Genomic DNA, 25,817 nt, shown 5'->3' with positions numbered 1-25,817 from the left:
TCAGGATTGCTTTGCAAGAATTTCACAATTTTAATGAATCTGTAAATTTCTCTTCCTTCTGTTTTTCCCCGTAGATTTTATAAGATAGAATACTTCCAGGCCGTTTTGAATGTGCTAAGTCTCTGTACTGCACACAGGAATTTATGTCCCTCTCCCATATGAGCTGGCCAGTACAGCTGTCAGAGATACTACTTGCTTCTAGAGCTGAAGCAAACAGTTTACTCCCACGCAGACCTGCCCATTTTCTTCCACACGCACACACACACAGCTTCATTTACTTCTTCTATCACACAGACACCTGGCCTAATCAACAACACTGTCCAGATGCCTCAGTTTGCAAGGAACATTCGATGAATAAAAAGAATGAAAATTGCAGGCCTTTTTGAGTTACCCCCCAGGATGAGCTAAGCCTTGGCTGTCAGAAATGTTTCCCATGCCAGAATTTCATAGAGATATTTATTTTTACCAGGCATATTGGACTTTTTTTGTTTGGCATGAGAGATCCTGCAAACTCTGCCAGAAATGGCTGTTTTTCTTCTCTGCATCATTAGTGAGGCAGCATTCCAGCTTAGAAGGGTCACTCGCTTGGTACTTAAGTATTTTTAAAGATGTCCTTTCCTTCTTGAAGAGATAATGGGAACAAAAGCTGAAGGAGAGTCTGTCTCCAGTTTGACATTACAAAAACACAACAAAAACAGATTTGCTTGCTAACACTGAGCTCAAAAACAACCAGAGTTTGGCCAGTGTATTTGCTAGACATTGCAACTGTGGCATATGACTTACAACTACCCTTGATTTTAAAATGAAGATCCAGCCTCAATAAGTCACAGAGCCTGTCACAATCATGTTCCCTCCTCACACACACAGATCACCTACAATTTAGAACTACTCCCATGACCAAGGAGTAGAATAATGTTCCTTGTTTCCCTCCCCCCCAAGAACTTATATTTTGAATGTAATGATCTGTGAACTCAAGCTTTATCCTCAGGTGAACATGAAGTTTATAGACATATAGACTTCAAAATTAGATCAGACCTGTGGTTTCTTTCCTTTCATTCAACATTTAAAAGGGGCAAAATAAAACCTCTGCAACCCAGATTGCAATGTAGGTAAGCAATAATAAAGAAGAAATTAATTATGATTGTACAGTATTCACAGTATGGTTTCCTGCATGCTTATGACACCTAACCAGTTAAGTAAGTGTACACTTGACTTCAGAGTTCCAGATACAATTACAAGTGCCAAATTGAAGTCCATTAATGGTACAAATGATGGCTCCTTGAGAGAGCTGCTGCTGTCATCAAGTCCTATCATTAGCTGGGAAATACTCATTTCCAAACTTCATTCTGTGGCAGATGCTAGCAGAGAGAAACTTCATGAATCTCATTTCTCTAAAGCCTGTTGACCTTAAGAAACAATCTATGTCCCATCTGTTTGCCTATGTTTTACCCACAGAAATAAATTAGTATTAACACTGAATTATTAGAGAAAAAAAAAAAAAAGATTGCTTTGTCATGCTAAGCCTTTGGTTTGCTGCTTGTTAATGAGGTAACAGTTCATTCAGTTTGGGAAGGCTCAGATCAAGATAAACATGGGGAGTACTGCAGCTTTCTCCATGAATGTCTCAAGGAATCAACAATATGAAAACACAGATTTCCTCATATAATTTCACTGTAACTTTGGCTGACCTTCTAACTTAAGATAACCATATTCTTAGCATGTGTTTAGAGAGTTTGATCATAGTTCATAAATACAATTACTAAATCAAAAATTTATTGGAGGTTTTCATGGTTTTGCAAGTGACTCATAAATGAATCATCAGCTGTGGCACCATTGATTTTTTAAAATGTCTTGCATAATAGAACAGTAATTCACAGCATTTCCAATTAATTACATGGAGAATAGCATGTGAAGTTTTTACTCCCCACTCATTCAGTTCACTCTCCACAAAACTTCTCTGCTATGGTGCTTAATATAATAGATCAAAAATTGACACTTGTTTGTTTCACCCAGTATCCAATTTGTTTTCCAGGTGTTCTTAGATAAACATTTTGTTATCCCACTAGTAATTTTGCTCATGTCCCCATTTTGTTAATTTATGGGCAAATGCATCAGAGGCCTCAAAAAATACAAAGCATCACTCAACACCCAAAAGCTAATTCCTGGGCAATGGAAGTACTTAGCTAGTTCTTAAAATAGGACAATGCTATGGACACTCAAAAGATAAGCAAAAAAGGCTAGAGAGTTTTCTACTGTTTCTTGCAAAACTCACTTACACACATAGAAGTCAGATGTGGGACAAGACTGAAGACTCCTCACAGCTTAGTTCTTAACATGTCGCAGTAGTAAGCCTTAAAGCAATACAGTCTCCAACTGCCTCCTTCAGAAAAAAAATAAAGGGAAAGTTAAGTTTCCTGCCTCCGATACTTCTAGGCTTTAACGTAATTACTTTAGCAGTAATTGTTATAATTCTAAGCACATAAAATATTTTGTCCCCAGAAAAAAAAAAAAAATAATAATAGAAGCCAGACAAAATGACTCAGCCTGTTTCAAATGGAGTATATCCTCTAGCATTTGGTGCTTAATATCTAGTCCTGTTTATTATTCTATATAATATCCTCTCTGAAAGAGGGGCTGTTTCTCAGGAGAACTTTGGCTAATAAAAATATTTCAGATCAACTTTGGTGGTATTTAGAATAATGAACATAAGACCAGAAAGGATTAAGCTACACAATTAATATAGCGGGCTCAAAGTATGTGGGAATGGAAGAGAATAGAAACATAATCTGAACTACATTGCTTAGAAACTTACAAAGCTGATACAGGAAAGATTTTTCCTGTCCACGCATCAAAATTCAACAAAGAAATCGTAGCATTAAAGAAAAATTTGAACTATACCACTGGTTATTTTCAAACTTGTGGTCACAAGGACTCTTTAATAATTACACTAGCCCAGTTTCGATTTCTGAAAGCCTACTTAAATCAGACTTTGAGGGGAGTTAAGCTAAATAAAATCCAGTGCTGGTAGACAAAACTTAGCAAATTTAGTTAAAAAAATGTAATTTCAAAGATTCCAGGGTGGATGGTAATCCTGAGAGTCTACTGCATACTCTTGCCCTGAAGTGAGAACTGGACTCCTGATCATCTCCCAAGGGGTTGCTGAGAGAGAAAACTGCTGTTTTCCACTATCATTCTCCCAGAAGGGCCTAAAAGAACATTAAATCCCTGCTAAAGGGTTCCTCTTCCCAGAGCAGCTATTAAGCAGATGCTTTCCACTGATCCAGAAAAGCCTTCTCAATTTAAAAGAGCTTTTCATTAAAAGGCAATACTCTTGAGTTCTAAGATTAATGTGAGGAAACAAAACATCCACAGCTAAACTGGCAGCATTTCTCCCTTTTCAGGTCACAAGCGTAAGAGACCAGGTAAGCCCTAGAGCTGATGTGTCATGTCACCTAATCCTGGTTGTAGCAAGTCCAGAAAGGAATTACAGTAAACAGGGAAGTCTATAAAAGGCTTCAGAAATGATGCCTTGTGTTTATGCAGTTTTCTTTGCGCTATTACTATTCAGGTGCTGTTACTACTGAAACTTATTACTACCACAAATGGGTTTGGAGTCCAAAAGGATTCCCTAAACTGGTTTAAAGAAAATAATGAAGTCCAATCCACAGAGACCAAGCAGTAACATAAAAAAAATCCCAGGAAAAAAAAAAAATATTATGGTGCATTATTTAAAACTGGACTTCAAAAGTCTCTTGTAAATGAGTGCTCCAGATAATAATCAAGGCAAGTTTTTTTTTGTTTTTTTTTTTTTTTTTTTAAAACAGAAATGGCTTAAGCAACAAAAAAGAAACAGCACACAATTTGTAGAATGGTTCCTACCAGCTCAAGAGATCAGCAGTATAGAAAAGGCTTCTAAATTTGACTTTTCAGTATCAGTGAAACTTCCTGGCTGATGGTAAAAAACTGCTTGAAAACAAAGATTTTGACATTAACTTTGAAACTACAGGAACTATGCTATAAACCTGAAGGGGGGGGAGGGAGGGAGGAGGTCTACCAAATTCTATTCCTCCTCTCCAGCAGTAGCCTAGGATGAGAGACCTTATCGTAAAGTGCCAGAAATGCTAAACTAGTTATGGAATAGACCTCACATTAGAAAAAATGCTTCCTGAAACCCAATTGGTCAAATATTGCTATGATGGATCACAATCCTACCAGACATTGTGCTATTTTTTGCTATGCCTTTATAGGTAATAACATAACCTTGTATTTTCTCATTACGACACTATAATGCAATAAAATACACAGCAGTAATAGCAAGACAGCAAAGTCCTAAGTAGCAGCAAATAAGGATAAACCTAAGCGCAGCAGCCATGGTTACAGAATTAAACAAAAAAGGGTACTTACCTTTACAAGGCCTCAGCCACAAAGGGATCTCCAACAAGATCCACTCACCTTCACTGCCAACCCTTAAGTGAGGTCTGGGAATGGGTGGATCCTGGCTCCAGCCCTTCCGAGCACTCAGGTGCATCACATGCAGCTGAGCTCCCCTGGGTTGGCCCTGCTTTCCCCCCAGGTGTTCAATCACTGGTTCAAACTGTGACTTAGCATTTCTGCTACGCTCATTCTGTGTGAAAACATCTACTTCCCTTCTGGTGAATTCGTGGTCTCAAGAATATCCTGCATCAATATGTTCTACAATCTGATTTTATCTGGTATCAACAATCTCCCTTCTTCAGATTTATGGCCTTTCAATACACTGACCTGAATGCACAAACTGCAAAACTGGATATGGAGAAGTTTTTAAATGAACTGTATTTTATCACAAACCCTTTTAGATAATGTTGTCATTTTCTATGTTATACCTGCTCTCTTTAACACAGTCTTATTTTCTATCTGATCACTCTTCACACTAAAGTATTTCATTGTTTCCTATGTTATTCTCACTACTCATCTTTTAAATATTTATATCTAATACATATTAATTTAAAGACAGAGCAAGACAAAGAGAACAGAGTGACCCAGTCAGTCTGGTGGAAGGAATGTAAATAGGTTGGCTATAACATCCTAATTGCTCTTTTTTATCTATGGTTTTGACTGTGAGTAGAGGTTGAAGATGAGTTTCCAACAGCAACATTCAGCTTTTCCCCTGGAGTAAAAAGCAGCAGTAGAAGCAGGCTGTGTGCACATCTCTCTTAGCTGGCATGGAACTTTTTTCTTAAGAGTGTCTGGAATGATTCTATATTTTTTGTTTTAGGATAAAAACAATGTTGATAACATGGTGATGTTTACGCGATGTTGCTGCTAAACAGTGTTGTACGAAGCCAAGGCCATTCTCAGAGAAGAGAGCTCAAGGAGCTAGGAGGGAATAGGACTGCACTGCATGAGGGGCTAGCTGGGCTTTGGTTGGGACGTGGTGAGCAATTTCTTGTGTATCACTTGTTATATACATTCATATATTTATATGTACATACATACATACATATAGTCATAATTATCCTTTTCCTTTCCTCTGTCTTAGTAAATAGTTCTACCTCAACCTGCAGGTTTTAGGGGTTTTTTTTTCCCCTTTTCTCTCTCCCATTCCATTGGGAAGGGGGGAAGTGTGCAAATGACTGCATGGTACTCAACCATCCGTTGGGTTAAACCACAACAATATCTCAGCCTTTTACTTAATTTCTGTTGCTTTGTGTTTGTCATTAAAAACACACAACAGTTCCCAGTCCCTCATTTGGAATTTCTGGGTTTACGCCCTGGGTTGGGATTTTTCTATTGCTGATGTGAGAAATTCCAAAAGTTTTTGGATATTTTGGCCCCACCAGCTTCTGGGGAAGGGGCACTCAGCAGGGCCGGGTCCTGTTGTGGAAAGGTATCTGCTTGGAAAAGGGCCATTCCCTGAGAAATTCCCAGATAAGCAGAATGAGCAGAAGGAAGTAGCTCAGGACCTTCTGCTACTTCCCACTTTCCTGTGAACAACGGGCAATGCCTGATGCTCCCCATTCCTTCCTCTCTAGAGCACCAGGGTTGCAAAACAAACACAGGAGCAGAGTGAGCATTACTGACATGTAAGACCCATGTAACTGCACAGGGCCTGCTTGGTCACTGCTGGCCCTGCTCTCCGGGATAAAGTTGTTACACAATACCCTTCCGTATCTTCATCGCCAAAGCCTTACTTTTCTCTTCATGTCGCTTTGTCTCTTCAGCCCTTTTCCCTCTGTTGAGTCGCCCGGCCTTGGAGTGCACAACCCACGCCGTCACTCACACCCTCCCTCAATGCCAGGCCGTCACATCATGCCGGGGATCCCTCCTCAGGACCAGGATGCCCCGCTCCTCCGCAGACCCTTCCCTCGAGGTCTCTCCATTCCCGCCTCTCGCAGCTTAGGGGCCGGAACCCCGGCGGCGTGAGGGCGCGTTCCCAGCCGGGGCGAGCGGAGGAGCAACGCCGGGCCTGGGAGCCAGGAGCGTCGGGCGCCTTGGAAACGGACGGAAGCCCGGAGGAGGCGGCGGCGGCGGCGGCGGCAGCGGCAGCGGCGGCGGCAGGATGCTGAGCCCCGAGCGGCTGCCCGGGCCCGAGTACCTAGGTGAGGAGCGGGGCAGCCCAGGCCCCCGGCTGCCGTCCGGCGTCAGAAGGGCTCGATGGGGCGAGCAGCGTGCCGGCATCAGGGCCGCGTCGTGGCGGAGCGGGTGGGGGGAGCTCGGTGCCCGGCCTCAGCTCGGCCGGGGAGCGGCACCGCCGGGCAGGGTCTCCCTGAGGGGGCTGCGGTCTCAACTGATGGCCTGAGGAGAGCGTCAGAACGGGTGCTGCTCTTCGGCTGCGAGGGGGTCGGAAGGTGGGCTTTTTCTCTGAAATAAAGGTATTGTTTCCCGCTGATCTCTTTACGCCACATAAGATAAAAACCTTTGATCTTACAAAGCAGCCGCTCCCCTGTGGGCTGCATCCCTTTGCTACGCCTTCCAGTGAACTAAAGGGTGAAATGATGAGGTGCTATTGTGTCAAGTGAAAGATAATTATGAAGGAAAGAAATCAATATGACATCACTTAATTGCTAAAGAGGAGATGAACTGCAAGCTGTGAGCATTTGGAGTGTGTTCAAATCAGTGTTTTTGAAGTGAGACTCTTCAGCCATTACCTTCTAGGCCCGAGAGGCTGTTTGCTAATAACTGTTATTAAAGTATACTTAATTTGCTGTGGCTTTGTTGTATAAGGAAAGGTAAGAAATGGTGCATGTTGGTTTGCGATACGTGTTTCAGCATGGTTTTGCTGTCTCTGGTAAGTCAGAGCTAGAGAAACATGGTGGCTTCTAGTAAATGGAAAGCTACTGTTGCAAGGGAAGGCTGAAGCAGCTGTTTCTCCAGCCCAACATTAGGATCAATGAGTCAGGAACCAACTTCCCTGCCAGAATGCCCCACAGCAATAAAAGGGCTGAAAAGTTTAAGCAGAGGGGTGATCTACATCCTCTTGGAGTAGAACCTCTGCACTTTTGCTACTAGACTGCTAGTAGGTGCTTTGTACATGCCTACATAACCACACTGCTGTTCTGTGCTACAGAAACTCGAGGCAGGAAATAGGAGTTTTAGCTCTCTGCACAGGGTGATTCTTGAGAGAATTATGGATTTTAACTTTGGCATTAATTCAGGTATTCGAGAACAATATTGCAGCATGCCATTTAGATACACCCTTCAATTGTGTGTCACTCTGTTATACTACATCAGCATTTTCAGCCTACGCATTAATGGAGACACTCATAACTTTTCCACAGAATTGCTCTAGGCTGAAACTTGCAAAATTTCTTTTTTCTTTTCCTTTCTGTAACAAGCCAACTTGGTTTTGGGCTCATTTAATTGTTTTTAATGAAATAGGTGCTTAACTCTTACTTGTGTGAAACTTGTCAGTTAGCATTGAAACAGCCAAAACAAGCTAGGAAGCAGACTACCAATTTTTGTAATTCTTATAAGAAATAACCAATTTTCTGTGTTATGCCTAAAGCTTAGGAGAAGCTTGACTTTGGAGATGTGTGCAATGTTGTGCAAGCAGCTCTATTGAAATGAAATGTCTCCTTCACTCTCTATTTCCTGATCTATCACTTTTTTTTTTTTTTTTTTTTTTTTTTTTTTTTGACACCTAAATTATTCCAATTTTTGGATTAAGAAAAGACTCATACAACTATGTGGGTTACCTGATTTAGCTGTGCACGCCCCTGTTCATTGCAAGGGTGTTGGACTAGATGACATTTAAAGATCCCTTCCAACTTTAAGGACTCTATGATTGATTGTATTCAAGATTGAGAAGTAATTGTCTAAGAGCTTGTTTGGTTGATCATGTAGGGAGGGTGTCCTTCTGTTTAAGTTGCAATCTATCCTCTGTTAGAAAGTGTTTGCTACGCTGGGATATTTTCACTGGCTATAAATGTGATCAGGATTATTATTATTATTATTATTGTCCTCATGAGGCTGCTCACAGATCCTATGGAATGAATTCTGTCTTCATAGTAGGAAATCAATAAGTAGTGTGTTCATAAGATACTTTTTCATTTTCTACATCGCCCTGGCATTCTGAAATTACTGTTATTTGGATTTGTCCTCTTCTGTACCTCTAAGTCTTGTTAATATTGTTATCTGTTGTGGGGTTGTAAGCAATTGTGATTTTAAAAAAGTTTCACATTCTATAATTTCATTCTGAAGTTGCCCCAGACTGCTGCAGAAGATATTTTTTGAGTCTCCTAGGTTGGATGGCACCCTTTTCTCTCCTGATCTGGAATGAGAAAGCTTCACCTAGCCTCTTCTCTCCCTTTTCCTTTCTCAAGGCCCAGAACAGGCCAAATGAACTGAGTGGCCAAAGTAGCATTTTGTGCTACTTGAGGTATTTATCTCCCCCCCCCCCCCCTCCCCCCCCATTTGTAAGGGTCTTTTTTGTGCCCAGTTTGGATGCTAGGAGGACAATACACACATAAGGGAAGTATAAGCAGTTGTGAGTTAAAATAAAAATGAAAAAAAAATGAATCAGGCATTCACTCAAGATGAAGAATAAATGCAAATTTTTGATACAGAGAAGTTCCTGGGAAATGCGAATTTCATGCCATAGTGACTGTGAGACAATAGGTAGAAGAAGAACAGAGACAACCAGAATTCGGTGAATAGGAAAGGAGATGAAGTCTGCGAAGATGGCAGGAAGGCTGTGGGGAAGAAGCTGTAGCAAGGAAGATATTTAAAACAGTATTTTCACTGAGTAAACAATAGTTAGTGTTTGGGGATAGTGATGAAAATGTGTTTTACGTTTGATGAATGAGACTAGAATGACAGTAGGCAAAGTAAAGCTTATTTGGGACACTTTTCCATGCCTTCCTCATTATGGTTTAATAAGTGGTGATTGCTCCATTATTTATAACAGACTCAGAGCATTCAGTTTATTGTTCTACTCATGCAGCTGTCTTCTGAAACTTCAAATTGTAGATTTCCCCATCTTCTCCATTAAAAAGAAAATGCTGAAGATTATCACAAATTTCGGAAGTTTTCCTCTGGGGTCTCCTTCTTTCCACTCCCCAACTCCAGGATGTTGGGTTTTTTTTCTTCCTTTGCCAGCATAAAACATGTAAGAACACAAATACGCCATTAAGGAAGTACCTTATTGGTAAGGCATGGGGCTATCAAGTGCCAGTCCTGTTTCCTCATCTCTCTTAGGCTTAACGAGTTGAAAGAACTCATTCACGTTTTACAAAGCCAAGGGTAGCTTCCAGCAAAGTACTTCAGTTATGCAGCAATCTTGCACAGAACTGGGGTTTACTCTTCTGCTGGACAGAAATACTGAGTTAGAAAGTCCAGGTGCATCCACAACAAGTTTGTGGGTGACACCAAGCTGTGTGGTGCAGTCAGGGCACAGGGATGGGATGCCATTCAGAGAGCCCCAGACAGGCTGGAGCAGTGGGCCCAAATGAACCTTATGAGGTTCAACAAATCCAAGTGCAAGGTCATGCACCTGGGTCCTGGCAATCTGCACTATTACTACAAGCTCAGGGTGAAAGGATTTGAATACAGTTTTGCTGAAAAGGGCTTGAGAGTACTGGTGGATGGCAAGCTGGACATGAGCCAACAATGTGTGCTTACAGCACAGAAAGCCAACAGTATCCTGGGCTGTATCAAAAGAAGCATGGCCAGCAGGTGGAGGAAGGTGATCCTGCTCCTCTGCTCTGCACTGACGAGACCTCACCTGGAATGCAGTGTGAGGCTCTAAGCAGCATGATCTAACTGTAGGTTTCCTGTTCTCTGGTGTTGGAATGGGGAGCTTTTAAACTCAACCTTTCCAGCTATAAAGATTCTATGATCTTATGATTTTCTTTGCCATCACATTCAATGTTTAGGCTACTGTTACAATTGGAAAGATTAGTGCACTGGAAGGACAATACAGGAACATAACAGCAAAGGGACCAGTATAGATAGAAAGGTGTTTCACAGGAAAAGTAAAGGTGCTCACCTAGCTCTAAAGATCTAGGCTTGTAGAAAAGATTCCACAAGGGAGGGATTCCAATCAGAGATCCTTCCCTCGTGGTACTCAGCCCTTAAATGAGATCTAACAGAGGTGCAGCCACGCTCCAGCCCTTTGTTCACACAGCTGAATTGCCTTCACCTGTGCTTCCAGGGCTGACCGTGTCCTTTCCCCAGGTGCTCAATCAGTGGTTCAGGCTGTGACTCATCTGTTCCCATACAGCTACACTTCTATCTAGGCACTGTGAGAAATGTTGAGTCTCTTCATAGTTGAGACATTTGCCAGTGGAGCACTTCATCTACAAGATGTTGTGGTCTAAAAAGAGAAAGCCTTTTCCTTTTCCCTTTCTTACTCTTTTGTATAAATAGGAAAGCTATGATGTTGAGGATGAATGACTTCCCTGCTGATGCATTAAAGTTTGCTTGTATGGATGATAAGTCTGAATCTTCTTAGATTCAGTGTCACACTTTCTCCAAAAGATTGCAGCTTCAAACCAAACCTGCTGTTGTACTACAGGACATCTACCTTAGCTTGATATCACATGGAATCTGATCCCAAGTGAGGTAGATTTTCAGAACTGGAAAGTATAGAGGCCTCTGTGTTTGAGTATGCTTTGATAGGGAGCCTGTCAAAAGCTATCTAATGTCCTTGTAACAAGCCAGAATGGTCACTAATTCCACAATGTTAATAACATGCTGAATAAATTCAGACTGATTTATTTTTTAGGGGAAAAGAGCTCAACAATTGTGCAGTGAAGGGGTGCTGATGCCTCCCATCTGCACTGCATCTTGCAGGAGGTAGTTGCTGGCGGGACTTGAACAATGAAGGCAATCTCTGTGGGGTCTCAGGATGCGTGCGCAGCGAAAGACTATAATGTCATGGTTTGTTATTAACGTCTGATTAATTTTTTGAAAGAAATATTCAGTTACAGTCACAACAAAATTACAAAAGGAACCATTTCTCAATTTTTTTGTTGAAAGTGATTTTGAGTCTGTGAATATACAGAATACAATGTGTTGTGCTGCCATTTAGCATGCATTCATGTTTTGCTCATATCATAGTGTTATGTCTGGTATGGCCAGCTCTACTTCCATTTTGCTACACGTTCTGTCCTTTGATCTTGTTTGTTAGGGTTACGGAAATTATACTGCCAAGCTGTGCAAAGCTGTGAAGAACTATAGCTATACAGTGATATAGCTCTTTGGTTGGTTGGTTTTATTTACATACTTCTCTTGCTAAGTCCATTCCTTGGGGATACCTGAAGACTTGAAAAAGAGCATCCTGAAAGATCATCAGTGCTGAAAAGTCTCTTGGAGCTGATGCTGGTCTGGTTTTGCAGTTTATACGCGTTATTATTGCTCACATAGTATTAGCTATAATTGTTTTTATGTTACTGTAGTTGTCTCTTTCTAATGTGCTTTAATACAGTGGGGCTCTTAATTAAGCTCTAATTGAGAATAGCAGAGATTTAAAAACACCAAAAATATTTCATGTACATTAAATCTTGTAATGCTCTTGGAATTCTGATAACTAAAATGAATTATAATGGTAATTGCATCAAACAGTGTGTATTTTGAGCACTTCACATACAAGCAAACTTTAATGTTGTGTAGCTGAGGAGGAGGAGGATAATTAATAAAAATCAGTCTCATTATCCAGGAATTCCCACTCCTGATTTTTCAAAACATTCTGTTGTGCCAGGAATGAAGCAGCCAACAAAAAAACACTCATGCACACGGTAGATATTGCTCTGGTAGAGAGCTTGTGATCCATTAGAAGGCATCTCTCATGACAAGTTGAGCAATAATGTAGCTACCTGATTTGATGATTTGATAAATAAGACTCAACCTCTGCTCCAGGCTGTGGTTCTGCTGCTGCTTAAAACAGAGCATACCTGTTGACCTGTGCCAATGTGTATTTTAGCATCCTGTATAAGTTTGTTTCAGTCTTTTTTCTGCTGGTGTATTGATCTTCAGGGTGAGGGGTTTTTTTTGTTTTATTTTTGTTGGATAGTTTTATGGGCCACTTAAAAAAGGCAGATTTCTTGAAAAGAGAAGCTTCTTATTAACATAACCTTAGGGACGTGTACCGAAGTTGCAAAGCCAGGTAACTAATATGCAAAAGCAGAGTGGTTAACTCCATCACATTGCCATGGTGTGTTGGAAGGGACATTGTGCAACTCAAGGGCATGGCACTACAGCACATGTAAGGTCTTAATCCTCACCGCCTCTGAGTGCTGCTGGTAATAAAAAACTTACAAATATGCAATATTGTTACTTAAAGGTGGCATGTACTTTCCTTCCTCCTCCTGAATTTCTGACTTGGAGAATGTCAGTGCATACATTCTGTTTCACACAGTAGTATTTTCCTTTTCCTTCAAGACTTTCCTCAAATATCAGTTCTTGTTCTTAGAATATTTTTAGTCGAATCTACAAATTACCAGAACTGTTTGTTCTTGTAAGAAGAAACAAGTCATTCATTGGCTTATAAAAGCACTATTTTTACTATTTGAAATACAAATGTAAAAATAATTTGATACAGTTATAATTAAAAGGAATCACTTGGGGTTGTGTAAACTATTGTAATGGAGAATGTAGGGATTGTGAACAGAGTGTGGATGTATTTCTTTGTCTGCCTTTTACTTGTAAACCGGAGGAAACTTGGATGACCCGATCAGGCCTTGCTTGAATTGAACAGCCAGCATTCAACCTTGAATTTGGTTTTGAGCTAAAGGGCAGTCATTCCAAAATGCACTTTGAACCTTGAGCAAGTGAGTGACGGTGGGATGTTGGTGTGTGATAGAGTGGCAATGCCATCAGTGCCATTCTCTCAAGTGCTGTGGTAGCTGACTTTGAGAGTGCTATGTTGTATGTATTGCAATCAGTTGTGCAGACTCTAGGTGCAATGTCACCACTAGAGGTTTCAAGATAAGAGTTAAGCTACTCTGTGAAAATAAACTTACTTAGCATCATGTCATTGGCTGCCAGAAGATTGTTCTCTGTTCTTCATGCTGTTCTATCTTTCTGTGAGAGGTGCCTGGCAGGTTTTAGGTCTGACAACAAGAAGGGGTACCTACCGAATATGTGTGGCAGGCACGCTTGGTTCCATTTTGGGGTAGTGGCATGGGATTTTGAGTTTAGTAAAGGTGTTGCATGGTCCATTAGCTTGGAGGATTTTGTGTGAGTAGGGAGGAGAGCCATAGGTAGAATAAGCCAGAAGCAGTAAATGATGAGGATAATGTGTGTGGAAGCTGCAGTAAACTGGAATTCTATCTGAAGGACAATGAATAGAGAGGTCGGGTTGTAATTGTAGCATTTTGTGAGCATCTGAGCTTTCCATTCTGATTTGGACTTGTTGCTTTATTGCCAAATTGGCCTAAAAAATAGGAGCCGCATCTGTACCAATACAATAACTCCCTGAATTTTCAAAGAGTTTGAAACAGAATGAAAACCTATGAATAATCATGTTTATTTTGCATTGGACCCTGTGAATTTTTAACTTTGCACTTACATAAATAGGTAACGTTGCCATATAGTTCCAATGTTTGTTATGGAAAGTACCCTTTATATAAATTATGCCACTAATGTTTTGCTATAACTAGACCCGTGGCATTTCATTTTGTCTCTCTGGCCTGCTAGAACCTGCCCATAAATTAATTTTTTCTATGGCTTTTCTGTGTAGGATAGAGTTGGTTGGGCTACAAAACATACTGCTTGTACCACTCTGTGCAACTCGGCAGCCAGAAAACAGGAAGCCAGAGCAGGGCTTTGATTTGGCAGTGTGAACCACGCTACCTGGGAAACAGCACAGCAGTTGAAGAGTCAAGGAGAGAGGATTCTTAAGTAGATTGCAAGTGCTGTTTTGTTTTTAGCTTCCCTGCTCATCGTCTTCTTCCCTCCCCCACTTCCCTATGTGCCTTTTGGGAAATAAGGAGAGACAATCTTTGCCAGGATCCTGAGACCATGCAACAAAAAGTTTAACGAATATCCATTTTTCAGTGACAGTATTCATCAGTGACCCATACATATCTGTGTACAATTTTAAGGGCATCAGAAATGTCTGAAATTCTGTGTTGAATGTTAATTTATTCTCCAGGAGCAGACTCAAAGGTATTTGTTAGAGAGGTCAGTCTTACTGTGATGTGTAGCACTGTGGGGACCATGCCTGTTTACTCCTTTAGGCTTTTAGGGGAGAGGTTAACAGCTCTCAAGAAGTGGAATAACAAAAATATGTGTTTCACTGATAGAGGCTCTTCCACAACAGAGTGTATACATCCCCACAAAGTTTAGAAAATGGTTTTGCAGTTGAGTAGGAACATATTGTGGACTGAGAGAAGTGGAAGCCTCTTTGCTACTGTGGTTTCCTGTCTTAATCTGGTACTGCTGACAGCTCTAGAGGGGCCTGGGAAGATGTTTCTGGGTGCAAGATGGGCTACATAATGAAGAGGGAAGAAGGATGGGCTGAAATAAAGTTACCCAGCTGCTGTTATCTTAAGACCGTGACTGAGCTGCACAACTCATTCCTCCCTCGGGGGACACAGGTGCGCAGAACTATTTTTCTTTAATCACTCACATAAATTAAATTTATTCCTTTGCATTAAAATAATTAAATAAAGCTACGCCCTGTATCTTTTAGTGCCAGATAATATCTTTGAACCTTTGGCTCACCATTTTGCTATCAGCTGCAAGGTGTTTTCCAGGGTGTGCTTAACCAATTTTACCATTGTCCTAAAAAGTGTTCTAGTCAGAGAAATCCCCTGATAGCAATCAATGTTCATATATACTTTTAATCACTGTATCCACTGGGAATAATCATTTCCGGGCCTCTCTTGAAGCCCACCTGCCCCACACTAAGATGAAAGGGACTTCCATGTTGTGTATCAAGTGGCACAGGCTTGATGCCTACCAGGATATTAAGCACAAATTAAAATGGTTTGAAGAATATTGATGTGGGTCTGTGGTTGGCCAGTTGCTAGTTGAGGGGAGTGATGCTGCCAAGTCTGGAACAGATTGGCAAGGAGCAAGAACAGCCTTCGCCTTTCCTATATCCCCTAAGGGTTTTCTCCTGCTCTTTTTAGGACACGACACTACTTGCAAAGGTGCAGTACCATACGTGTTTAGGATGGAGGTGTGTGCTTTGGGAACAGGGCTTGTGTGCTTTCCAGGTTAGGAACAATTTTCCTGGGTTCGTTGTGACTTGTTTTCTGATTGTTGAACTTGTAGGTTTGGAAAGTCTACTGCTTGCTAGCTGGTGCATCATGCCAGACTCAGCTCTTTGTTCCTCCGAGTTGATTTCCAGCCAAGAACATCAAAGGTGCTCAGTGGCAAATCTGCACTGTTTCCTTCCTGGCAAATGCTTGATTTCTGCAGTCTGCCCCCTGCAGAAGCAGCAAAATGGTTTGTCTTGTAGTCTTACTCAGAAGACTTCCTAGTGTGGTTGGGTACTGGCAGATCTGCCTCTTCTGAAACCTCCTCAGGTTTGGTCTAGGCAGTTACTTGGGACTGACTGTTGAGCAGTAGAAATCTCTCCTGGAAATGAGGTCTGTTCCCTACCTGCCACTCCAAGGACAGTCATTGATGCTTGTGTGGCAAGGGATGTACTTTTCTGTGCACCTTTAGGAAAAAACTTTACAGAACAAGCTTAAAGCTACTTGGCTTTGGTAAGCAGGGAGGGGCAGGGAGCACCTACATCTCTACAACAGCTTCATTGATCTATTCGTGATTTATATATGAAAGATGGCTGTGACTCAGAAGAGATGAAGAATTCCTCTTGGATAAGCATTTTCCAGCATAGAAGCATTTTCAGCATTTTCACAGCTCTGTCTCTTCTTCCTTCACTTGCAGAATCTCAAAGGATTTGAAAAAGGGTCCACGCTGTTAATGACTAACTGTGTAGCCAGGAGAGACGGCAGGATTTAGGTCAGGAGTTCTGCTATCTGAATCTGGGGGAATAAAACCTCTGCTCTCTAAATGAGGGAGCAAATGCTCATTGGCTTGTTTTGTAAGGCCCCAACAAGGCTGGTCTGGGTCTGGGCTTTGCAGGCCCCTTGTATTCTAATTTCTGTCTCTTACTGTCTTTTATTTGCAGCTCAAAGGCATGTCCTCACGTACATGGAGGATGCAGTGAGCCAGCTGCTGGAGAACAGAGAAGATATTAGTCAGTATGGCATTGCCAGGTTCTTCACTGAATAGTAAGTACATCAGGACACTGCCAATAGGGCCAGCCTGAGAGAGTCTTTTGGAAGCAGGCAGGGTACATGGAGAATGGAGCTGGACACATGCTGATTATGTTGTGAATGCTAGATTTCACTGGGTTAGCCAAGGGCTGCCTGAGTACGTCTCAGAAACGTGCATGGGTTTTCGTTCAGTTTGGTACCTCTCCTGTTACATTCATGTCAAGCAGCCACTTTGGGAAATGAAGCCTTTTAAAGCATATAGAAAAGCAAACCCTGCTTGGCTTAATCAGAGCTAGTAGCCACTTTCAAAAGCAGGGATTGTTTCTGGTTTCAGCAGTGCTTGTTCTTTCATTTTCTGTTTGGATTCAAACTGTTTTGTCCCCTTGTGTAATTGTTATTGTGCTGAATGCTCTAATAGAATATCTCTTGCTCTCCCGCAACCTGCCTAAGTCCTTAAAAATGAAAATAATTATTAGCACAGATAATCTTTTCCTACTAATTTGGGAAGTTGTTGGTTTTGTTTCTGTTTTTGGTGGGGGGAGTTGAAACTGTGTACTGATCTCCAGTGTTGTTGATGTTGACTCAGCCAATCGCTGCATGTTTTGCCAACTTGGTGTCTTACACAGTGTTTAAAAGTCTTCCGGCCACTTCATTAAAAAATCTGTTGGTAATGGGTGTGCTTGCAGTTGGTATGCTTCAGTCTGTCTTCTTATGCCCATTTGAAAATCTGCTTGTTTGCTTCTTTTGCTTCTTTTCCTGTTAATTTTTTTCTTGAGGCTAATGACTGTGCAGAGCATTTCACAGAAATCTCTGTACTACAGCTGTGGAAGAGGATTTCAGTGCACAGGAGCAGCTTGCTTTCTAGGCTGACCAGGGCCTTGTTGGTTTATTTTGTTTGTTTTTTACTGAAGTATGATGAGATCTAACTTCCTACTTGAGCTGTCTGGACAACTTAGGTTACATTTTCCAGCACCATGCATATTTTAAACTTAGAGATATCTGAGATTCTCTCTGGTAAATTAGTAACTAAAATAAATTATGCAGCAAATCTGAGTGGAAATTCCTAAAGCTGTTTTTTTTTTTTTTTAAATAAATTTTTATACTGAGACAGAGTAACAAGCTGCTCGAGGCCAGTGCGGTTTTGACCATGCTTGGCAGAGGAAGTAAGATATGGGCCATCTTGCTACATCTGCTTATATAACAGATCTTTGAGGTAGATGGCATTGTAATGAGGAAATATGGTTTTTAGTATTACCTTAGCTATTTTGCTCTCAACAAATCAGTAAGAAAAGATTATCTGTGCTAATAATTATTTTCATTTTTAAGGACTTATGCAGGTAGCAGGGGAGCAAGAAATTAAAGCACTCAGCATGATAATTCAGCTTTGGCTTTAAAGGAATCATCCCAATTACACAATGCAACACTTTTCTGTATAAGTGTAGAATTAAGAAGAATCAAACAGCTAACTAAGGTTGTCTTGTTCTACTGTTAATCTTACTCTGCAGCTAAAACTGGAGTAAAAATTGATTTTAAAAGACCTTCAAAATCTATTCTAGAATAGATAAAATATTTGGTACTACATGAGTTTTACAGGGATATTTATGTGTATGTATATGTGTACCTATATGTATATATGTATGTATGCACATATATATATGTAAGTATATAAAGATTTTGTCTTTAAAGTAGCCTGAACTCAAACTGCATTCCCTTTCTGTAGGGATATACCAAGATATAAAGATTAAAAAATAAAAATCAATGCATAGTATCCGGAATGCAAGTCTTATTGCACAAATAAATAAACAGTGCACTTGCACAATGTGAGCAAGTTGCAGTGCTAATAGTCATTGTTAAGTGATGGTTGTAGAGAATTAATCTCTGGTGGTAGTCATTGGGGACAAATAACGATACAATCTTGTGTACTTGATATGACTGGGAATCATGATGCTCCATCTGATGCAGGTGACTTTCCACAGAAATAATACTGAGATTAATCAGCTGAACAAATAGTAAACAAGTTCCTAATGATAAAGAGCATGACTGTAGTGACCTCCACCCACATCAAAGTTTGTTTACCAGGATTGAAAGCAAGGTTATATAATACCCAGTTGGAATTGTTGTTCAGCCATCTATCCAAACTGGATTTGGTTTACATCTGCTTTCAAGTTGACACCTCAGGATGTTTTCTAAACCTTTGTGCATATATACTTCAAACGTTAAATAGTGGTCAAATAAGTCTTCCATGCTTACTTGAAACTGCCCACACTGCTTCTCTGCAGTATTTCTTCCTTCATCATGTCCTGATAACCATTTTCACTTCCTATTCTTGTTCTGCTTCTGAAAGAATAAGTAGTAATTCAAGATCATTTTAACAAACAGAATTGTGAGCATAGAGCACAACCGTGTGATGGACTTATGTTTTTCCCAGTTACTTTCAAATATGTGAATTTCTAAAACAGCTCCATTCACACTGAAAATTCCACGGAGCATCTTATTTCCTGAAAGATGGGAATAGACCACATTTGTTTGTTTGTTTCACAAGTAATAAAAAACTGGTCACTCATTTTTTCCTTTTGTGATATGGGTGGAACTTAGCAGATGGCATTGTGTCCAAGACCCAAAGCACAAACAGCCTTAGTAATTCTGAGAGCTGTGAAACTCCTAGCATGTGAAGTGTATGAAGCTTTATTTGAAATGAAGAATAAATGATCACAAATATAGACTTAGATAGAACGGGAATTTTCCCAGAGCTTAGTTTTAAGCTCTTACTGCCCAGTGAAATTGTACTTGTCTACCTGACTGTGTGTGTTCAGGCTGTGCTTTGAGAACTTCACCAGCTTGTACTGCTCTGTCAAGCAAACTTGACTTGTATTTTAATCTTAATACCTTAATACTCAAAGATAACTTGTGAGATTCCTAAGGTTTGTGTGCACTGTTCCAATGTTTTGCTTGTTCCATGTTATTCTATGAAAGAGGGTTGGCATGCCCATATTTAGAAGCATGCTATTGGGATTTAAGATAAAGGGACTTGTTGGGGGTGTCTGATTTTTCATATTGTTCATTCCTTGCTCGTGTTTACTTACAATTAGAGACTAAGCCCAGAATTCAGCAAGCTAGCATGTGGACCCACAGAAGTAACTTTTTTTAAAGTATGGGATAAAGTAACACAAGTTTTGTAGCTTTGCCAAGATAATGAATCACAGAATCACAGAATGGCCAGGGTTGAAAGGGGCCTCAGGGATGATGAAGCTCCAACCCCCCTGCCACATGCAGGGCCACCAACCTCCATGTTTAATGCTAAACCAGGCTGCCCAGGGCCCCATCCAACCTGGCCTTGAACATCTCCAAGGATGGGGCATCCACAACCTCTCTGGGCAGCCTGTTCCAGTACCTCACCACTCTCTGGGTAAAGAATTTCCCCTTGATGTCCAAATTTCCCCCTGATGTCCGAGAAGAAGTTTGTGTGTCAAGTATGGGTTCTACGTATTAACTCATTTTAGAGGGTACACTGTACAATAGCAGTGTCCATGCACCCTTCTGACTGGATTCATCACAGAAGGATGCTCGTGGCTACCTATCATGTCTCTATCATGGACTGCGGTGCCCTGCCTTACCGGGAGTCACTTGAAAACATTGTACAGTTATAACAGCCATTTTATAGGTGATCATTAAGAAAAGATTCGTTTTGTTGGGATTTAGCTTATCTGAGTGAAATTTCAGAGTTGAAAAACTATGTGATCATGCATCTCTCTATGTATGGATCAAGCTGGAAGTGTTTTGCAGGCAATAAGTTGTTCCTTGTTCAGGAAATGAAGCCAGTTATGTATTCCACTGCTATCCACAGCCGAGCACTAAGATTGCTGATTGCAGAGGCCTGACCCTTGTCTTTACAGCTCTCCTTCCAGAATATTTTTAGCCTTCAAGGATACTTTTTTTCTCCCACTTTATTTGGTTGTTCATTTGTCCCAATCATGTGGACATCTGCTTTCAATCTTGGGAGTTCTTTGAGGCTTCTCTCATCTGACTCACTCCTGACTCTTACAAGAATGGGCTCAGTCACCCTTCTGCCAATTAATCCGCATCTTTTACCTAAAAGAGTAAAATTGTGCCTCTCTCAGGGCTGGTTTGGATTTTATAGATTTGCTGAAATGCTACTGGTGTTTGTTCATTACAAACCCAAGAAATCTCTGCTTTGCTTTTGAATCTCCATGAAATGCAGACTCTTGAAAGCCCTTTGTGTAATTACAGACTGATGCTGCTTTACTTCTTCCAACCTAAATTCTGCGCCAGCATATCTTAAAGGGACACGTTCCTCCTATACATTATTTATCATCCTGTTTTCTTGATTGTTCCTGTACTGAAGAAAAAGAGGGCCCCTGTGCTAATGCATTTGATCACTCAGTGGGAATGTGCGTTGTGTCCTACTTTAAATTTTCTGGGATCTTAAAGGGAAGCTGTGTTTATTTCACTTTAGCTGGAAGAAACAAACAGCAAAAAACTGTCCTTGACCAAAAGACTTTCCATTAGTAATTTTTGTTTTTTTCTTCTATGGTAGTAGTTTGCTTGAAACTTTCTCTCCCAGTTTGCAGGTAGATACCTTACGCTGTCCAATGCTCTTCTAAAAGGTTTTGGTGTTTTTTTTTTGTTGTTTTTTTTTTGTTTTTTGTTTTTAATGTACCTCTCCCAGAACACTTCTTGTTTTCCTTTGTTTATGGCGAAATGTTTTCCTGTCCATGTGCCAATTGCAGGATGATTGAAAAAGACATCTTAACTGTTTGTTTGCAGATGCATCACTACCTCAATTGGGCTCTGTGCATACTGATTGATGTCCAAGATCCTCTTTTTCTGTAAGGGGTTTTTCATCTGGGTCTGACTTGAAGTATCCCTGCTGGATCGTGTTCACATTTGTGTGCTTTCTGATGACAGTTTTGATAAGTTATCTACAGTGTGCTTGTTCATTGGGAATGGTGGTTAGACGCTGCATTTAGGTCCTTTAGAATAAATTTTTAGTTTACAGTGCAGGTCTGCACTGTGTAGAGCACTATTTTACACAGGGGAACACTTTATTTATAATATTGTAGCCAGCAGGAGCAGGGAGGTGATCATCCCCCTCTACTCAGCACTGGTGAGGCCGCACCTCGAGTACTGTGTTCAGTTTTGGGCCCCTCACTACAAGAAAGACACTGAGGCCCTGGAACATGTCCAGAGAAGGGCAATGAAACTGGTGAGGGGTCTGGAACACAAACCTTATGAGGAGCGGCTGAGGGAGCTGGGATTGTTCAGTCTGGAGAAGAGGAGGCTCAGGGGAGACCTCATTGCACTCTTTGCACTCTACAACTTTCTGAAGAGAGGTTGTGGTGCAAAAGGGTCTGGCCTCTTCTCCCAGGCAAATAGTAGGACCCAAGGAAACGGCCAGAAGTTATACCAGAGGAGGTTTAGGTTGGATATTAGGAGAAACTTTTTCTCTCAAAGGGTGGTCAGGCACTGGAATGGCCTGCCCAGGGAGGTGGTGGAGTCGCTGTCCCTGGTAGTGTTCAAGAGGCGCCTGGATGAGGAGCTACGAGAGATGGTTTAGTAGCTTGTGGTACTAATAGGAATGGGAGAGTGGTTGGACTAGATGATCTTGCAGGTTGTTTCCAACCTTGTGATTCTGTGATTCTGTGATTATTTAGTTCAGAGTAACGGGATTGGTAGCGCTGTATAGCTCGAGGTCATTGGATAGAAAGTTTTGAGAAGTATTAGCTTATAGTAAAGAAGGTACCTCATTTTGTCCTGCTCCTGAGATCGGCTGGGACCGTTTGTTCAACTCGCTCCTTAGGGTCTACTGTGGTACTGCTCTTTTGGCTTAATCTGGCAATAGCAGTGACACCAGCTTGTCTAGTCTTGTACTTCTATGTTGTGATACCTGGATGAAATCTGCAGGGGAAACAATGTCCTCTTGTTTAAAATGGTCTCTATACCCTTGGGGAATGGAAGAGGCAGAAGGGAAGGGCCGGAAATGGGACAGATGGGATGCCTGTGAGAAATAAGCCACTCACTGAGGGCAGTGCTGAATGACAACTGGAAATAAGCTGAATTATCTGCTTATAAAGAGGAGAGGTTCTTAGAGCTATCTTAGAGCCACTTTTTTTCTTTCTTTTCTTTTCTTTTTTGTTTTGTATCTGTGTGTATGTAGGTCTTATCATCATCATCTTGCTGTCATCTGCACTATATCTTTCCTCTTTTCATTGTAACTTGTTGTGTCTTGTTTGCAAGGATAGTATGAGCTTGTCAAGACAGAAATTATATTGTACTGCGTGTACTTTACAGCATCCAGCACTGTAGAACATTTACAGCTGTACGAAGTGTGGAGGCATAAACAACAGAAATAGTGAGAAGGTCCTTAGGGCTTTGACAAGTTGTACTGTATTCCCTTTTTGAGAGACAGAGCCTAATCGGCTGTCATCATTTGAATTTATTTTATTTTATTTTATTTTATTTTATTTTATTTTATTTTATTTTATTTTATTTTTGAGAAACTTGCATCTAGGAAGCAAAAATTCTTTCAGCTACTTACAGCACATGTTGATACGCTCTCTAATACTATTTTTGCAAAAGACATTATGTTTTGCATGTTCTGTGATTCTGTGATTCTTCTAATACTTCTTCAGAACTTCAGAACTTCTGCAGTTGTTTTGCTTTGGAGAGAAAGAATCAAAATGATCACAATCGGTGCAAGACTGCTGTGAGCCATGTGACAGGGATGAATTTGCTGCTGTCAATGGCCCAGCCGTGAAGGAGCTCTTTGGGCTGAGAATCTCAGCTGGGATTATGAGCTTGATGGCTCCTGACAGTCTCTTACTTGAGATTTCTCGATCCCTATGACACTGCATAAGAGCGCTGTCTGCATCTCCTTTACTCTGCAGTTATCAGTAGAGAGAGAATAAATACATGCATTCTGAGAGACAGTGCTCATGCCAGCAATTCTGAGGAGATTTTGCAGTTAACATGAATAAGTTCCTCAGAGAGGCATTTTGAATGCCTATTTCTGGAGAACACGTGCATTTGCAGGACTGAGTTTGGTGGTAAATCTTTCTGGGGATCTTATAATAGTTGCATATCTATCTCTACACTTACAGATGTGTGGCTAATGGACACAAAGCCTTTCCGTTGAGGTCCATTTGTTGCTTTCCAATCTTGCCCCTAAAGAGAAGTATCAAAATAGGAAAGCCTTTCCTTTGTAACCTAAGTTTCTCCAGCCCATAGCAGAAATGAGACTTCAGTACCACCTGCTTGCAGCGTAAGGGGTGTACATTTTGTATGATTGTTTGTTATTTGAAATTAGATGAATTTTGTGCAAAGCCTGTGGATTGCCTGTAGTTTGATTCTTTATTACAGGCCTTATTTATTTATTTTTTTTAATAGCAGAAACAGCATTAATATCTTCATCTTGCCAGCAGGTTCTGCAAAGTCTTTCTTTTCCCATAGTTGTTTCTTTGTAACAAACATTGCAACAAGTCCTAGCGTGACAAATATGTTGGTTGGGATGGCTGCTATTGAGTAAACTGCTGGAAAAAAACGCATATATTAACAGGAATAACACACTCATCCTCACTGTAGTTTGTACATGTTGCAAATATATTAGAAGAAGTATTGATTTTTCCCCTCCCTGCATACATGAGAAGTTAACAGGAGAGCACATGCTTGGATGAATCTAAGCCCTTACAAAGAAAACAGAGGGGAAAAATCTAAAAGAAGAATTTTTGGTAGTAGGACAAATTTATAAAGTTTGTAGTTAGAAGAGCAAGTTGAATGCAGGAGGCAATATTTACTTTTAATGAGGTATTCAGTAATACTGAAACGTATAATACTGTTGTGGTGACAGGAAAACCTAGAGAACTTGCCATAACATACAAATACTAGCACTTGATATCAGCATCTTGGCAGCACAGGACAGTTCTCCATGGATAAGCCTCCACTTCTAAATAGCCAAGCTGCAGTATGCTCTTGCTACTTGAACAGAGACAATTGCAAGTTCTGTATGCAGTGTGATCCAAATATGATGCTTCAAGCATGTCTTCACTGTGTATCTATGCTGTCTTTACTTGCTTTGTTCCTATTGCTTTCTGTAATGGAAATTATATGTTTGCAATCTTTGTCAGAATAACTGAAGGAGAATTGGGCTGACTGCCTTATGGAAGAGCTTTCTGTGTAGTTGGGTGTGTCTCTATTCCTTCATACAACCTTGAATGCTGAAAGGCAACATGGTTGCCATAGAGTTGAGGTGCCTCCAGTGATCATTGAAATTGCATTTAGGAAGTGTTACCAACACTGAAAAACAAACACTTGAAATTTTTCAAAAGATGAAGTGAAGAAACCTGGCAGACTGTAAGAGTGTTAGGGCTACACATATCTGTGTTGGCTGGTGTTTGTGCTCTTTCTCTGTGCTATGTTTGAATGCACTATCCTTTGTCTGCTTTTAGTTCATAATTCTGTTTATGCTTTCAAATTTTCAGTGTTTTCATTGTAGTTACAAATATTGCTAATACAGATTTGAGCATGCATACGTGATCCCTGGAAATTAATTTCAAATTATTTTTGCACACTTCAAATGTGTACATTTGTTCTTGAAACAAGTCTGAATAATTTAGGGAGCAATTGAAATAGACAAGATCCTATAGAATGCTGAAAACTAGTCACTTTCATCTGGATTAGAAGGTAACAGAAGTGATTTTATTTGGTACACCCTGTTTGTGATGTAGTTTTCATACTTGACCAGTCCACTTGAGCTGTCTGCATTTGGCAGTGCAACAAAAGAGATATGTAAGTCATTGCAGCTCCTAAGAACATCTTTAATGAGCCTCTTGTGTGTGAGCTCTTTGTGGTTATTTTGCCATAACTTATCAGTTGAGTATTTCATAGGGATCATCGTGTCCCTTTTTGGATGACTCTTTTCTTTTTTCTCCAACTATCAATTGTTTTTCCTATATCCATAGTATATGACAGTTACTTCCTTTTCCCTGTTTTGGCATTTCTAATTGCAAATCTCCACTCTGCTTTAGTTTGAATCCTTGCAGAAGCAGAAAGGTCCTTCAGTCAGAATCTTATATTGTATGTCTTCCAGTGAGGAATGCTCTGGAACTGAGCTCAATGTAATGCTAAACAGATACTCAATGCGCACATTGC

The 25,817-nt window shown here is 40.6% G+C and overlaps 1 protein-coding gene across 1 annotated transcript in view; it reads left to right on the top strand.

Moving 5' to 3' along the window:
* Positions 1-6,538: 6,538 nt before the first annotated feature.
* CSTPP1 (centriolar satellite-associated tubulin polyglutamylase complex regulator 1) overlaps positions 6,539-25,817 on the top strand; it is a gene marked incomplete at both ends in the record, with an annotated part of 82,063 nt that continues 62,784 nt past the window's right edge. Inside the window, 2 exons of the mRNA XM_079536932.1 lie at positions 6,539-6,578; positions 16,565-16,667. Of these exons, the coding sequence (XP_079393058.1) occupies positions 6,539-6,578; positions 16,565-16,667 (143 nt within the window). The remainder of the gene's footprint in view (positions 6,579-16,564; positions 16,668-25,817) is intronic.

This window comes from Tetrao urogallus, assembly GCF_951394365.1.
Source record: "Tetrao urogallus genome assembly, chromosome: 6".
NCBI lineage: Eukaryota > Metazoa > Chordata > Aves > Galliformes > Phasianidae > Tetrao > Tetrao urogallus.
Note: the sequence above shows the minus strand (reverse complement) of the source record. Positions and strands in the feature narration are given on the sequence as shown.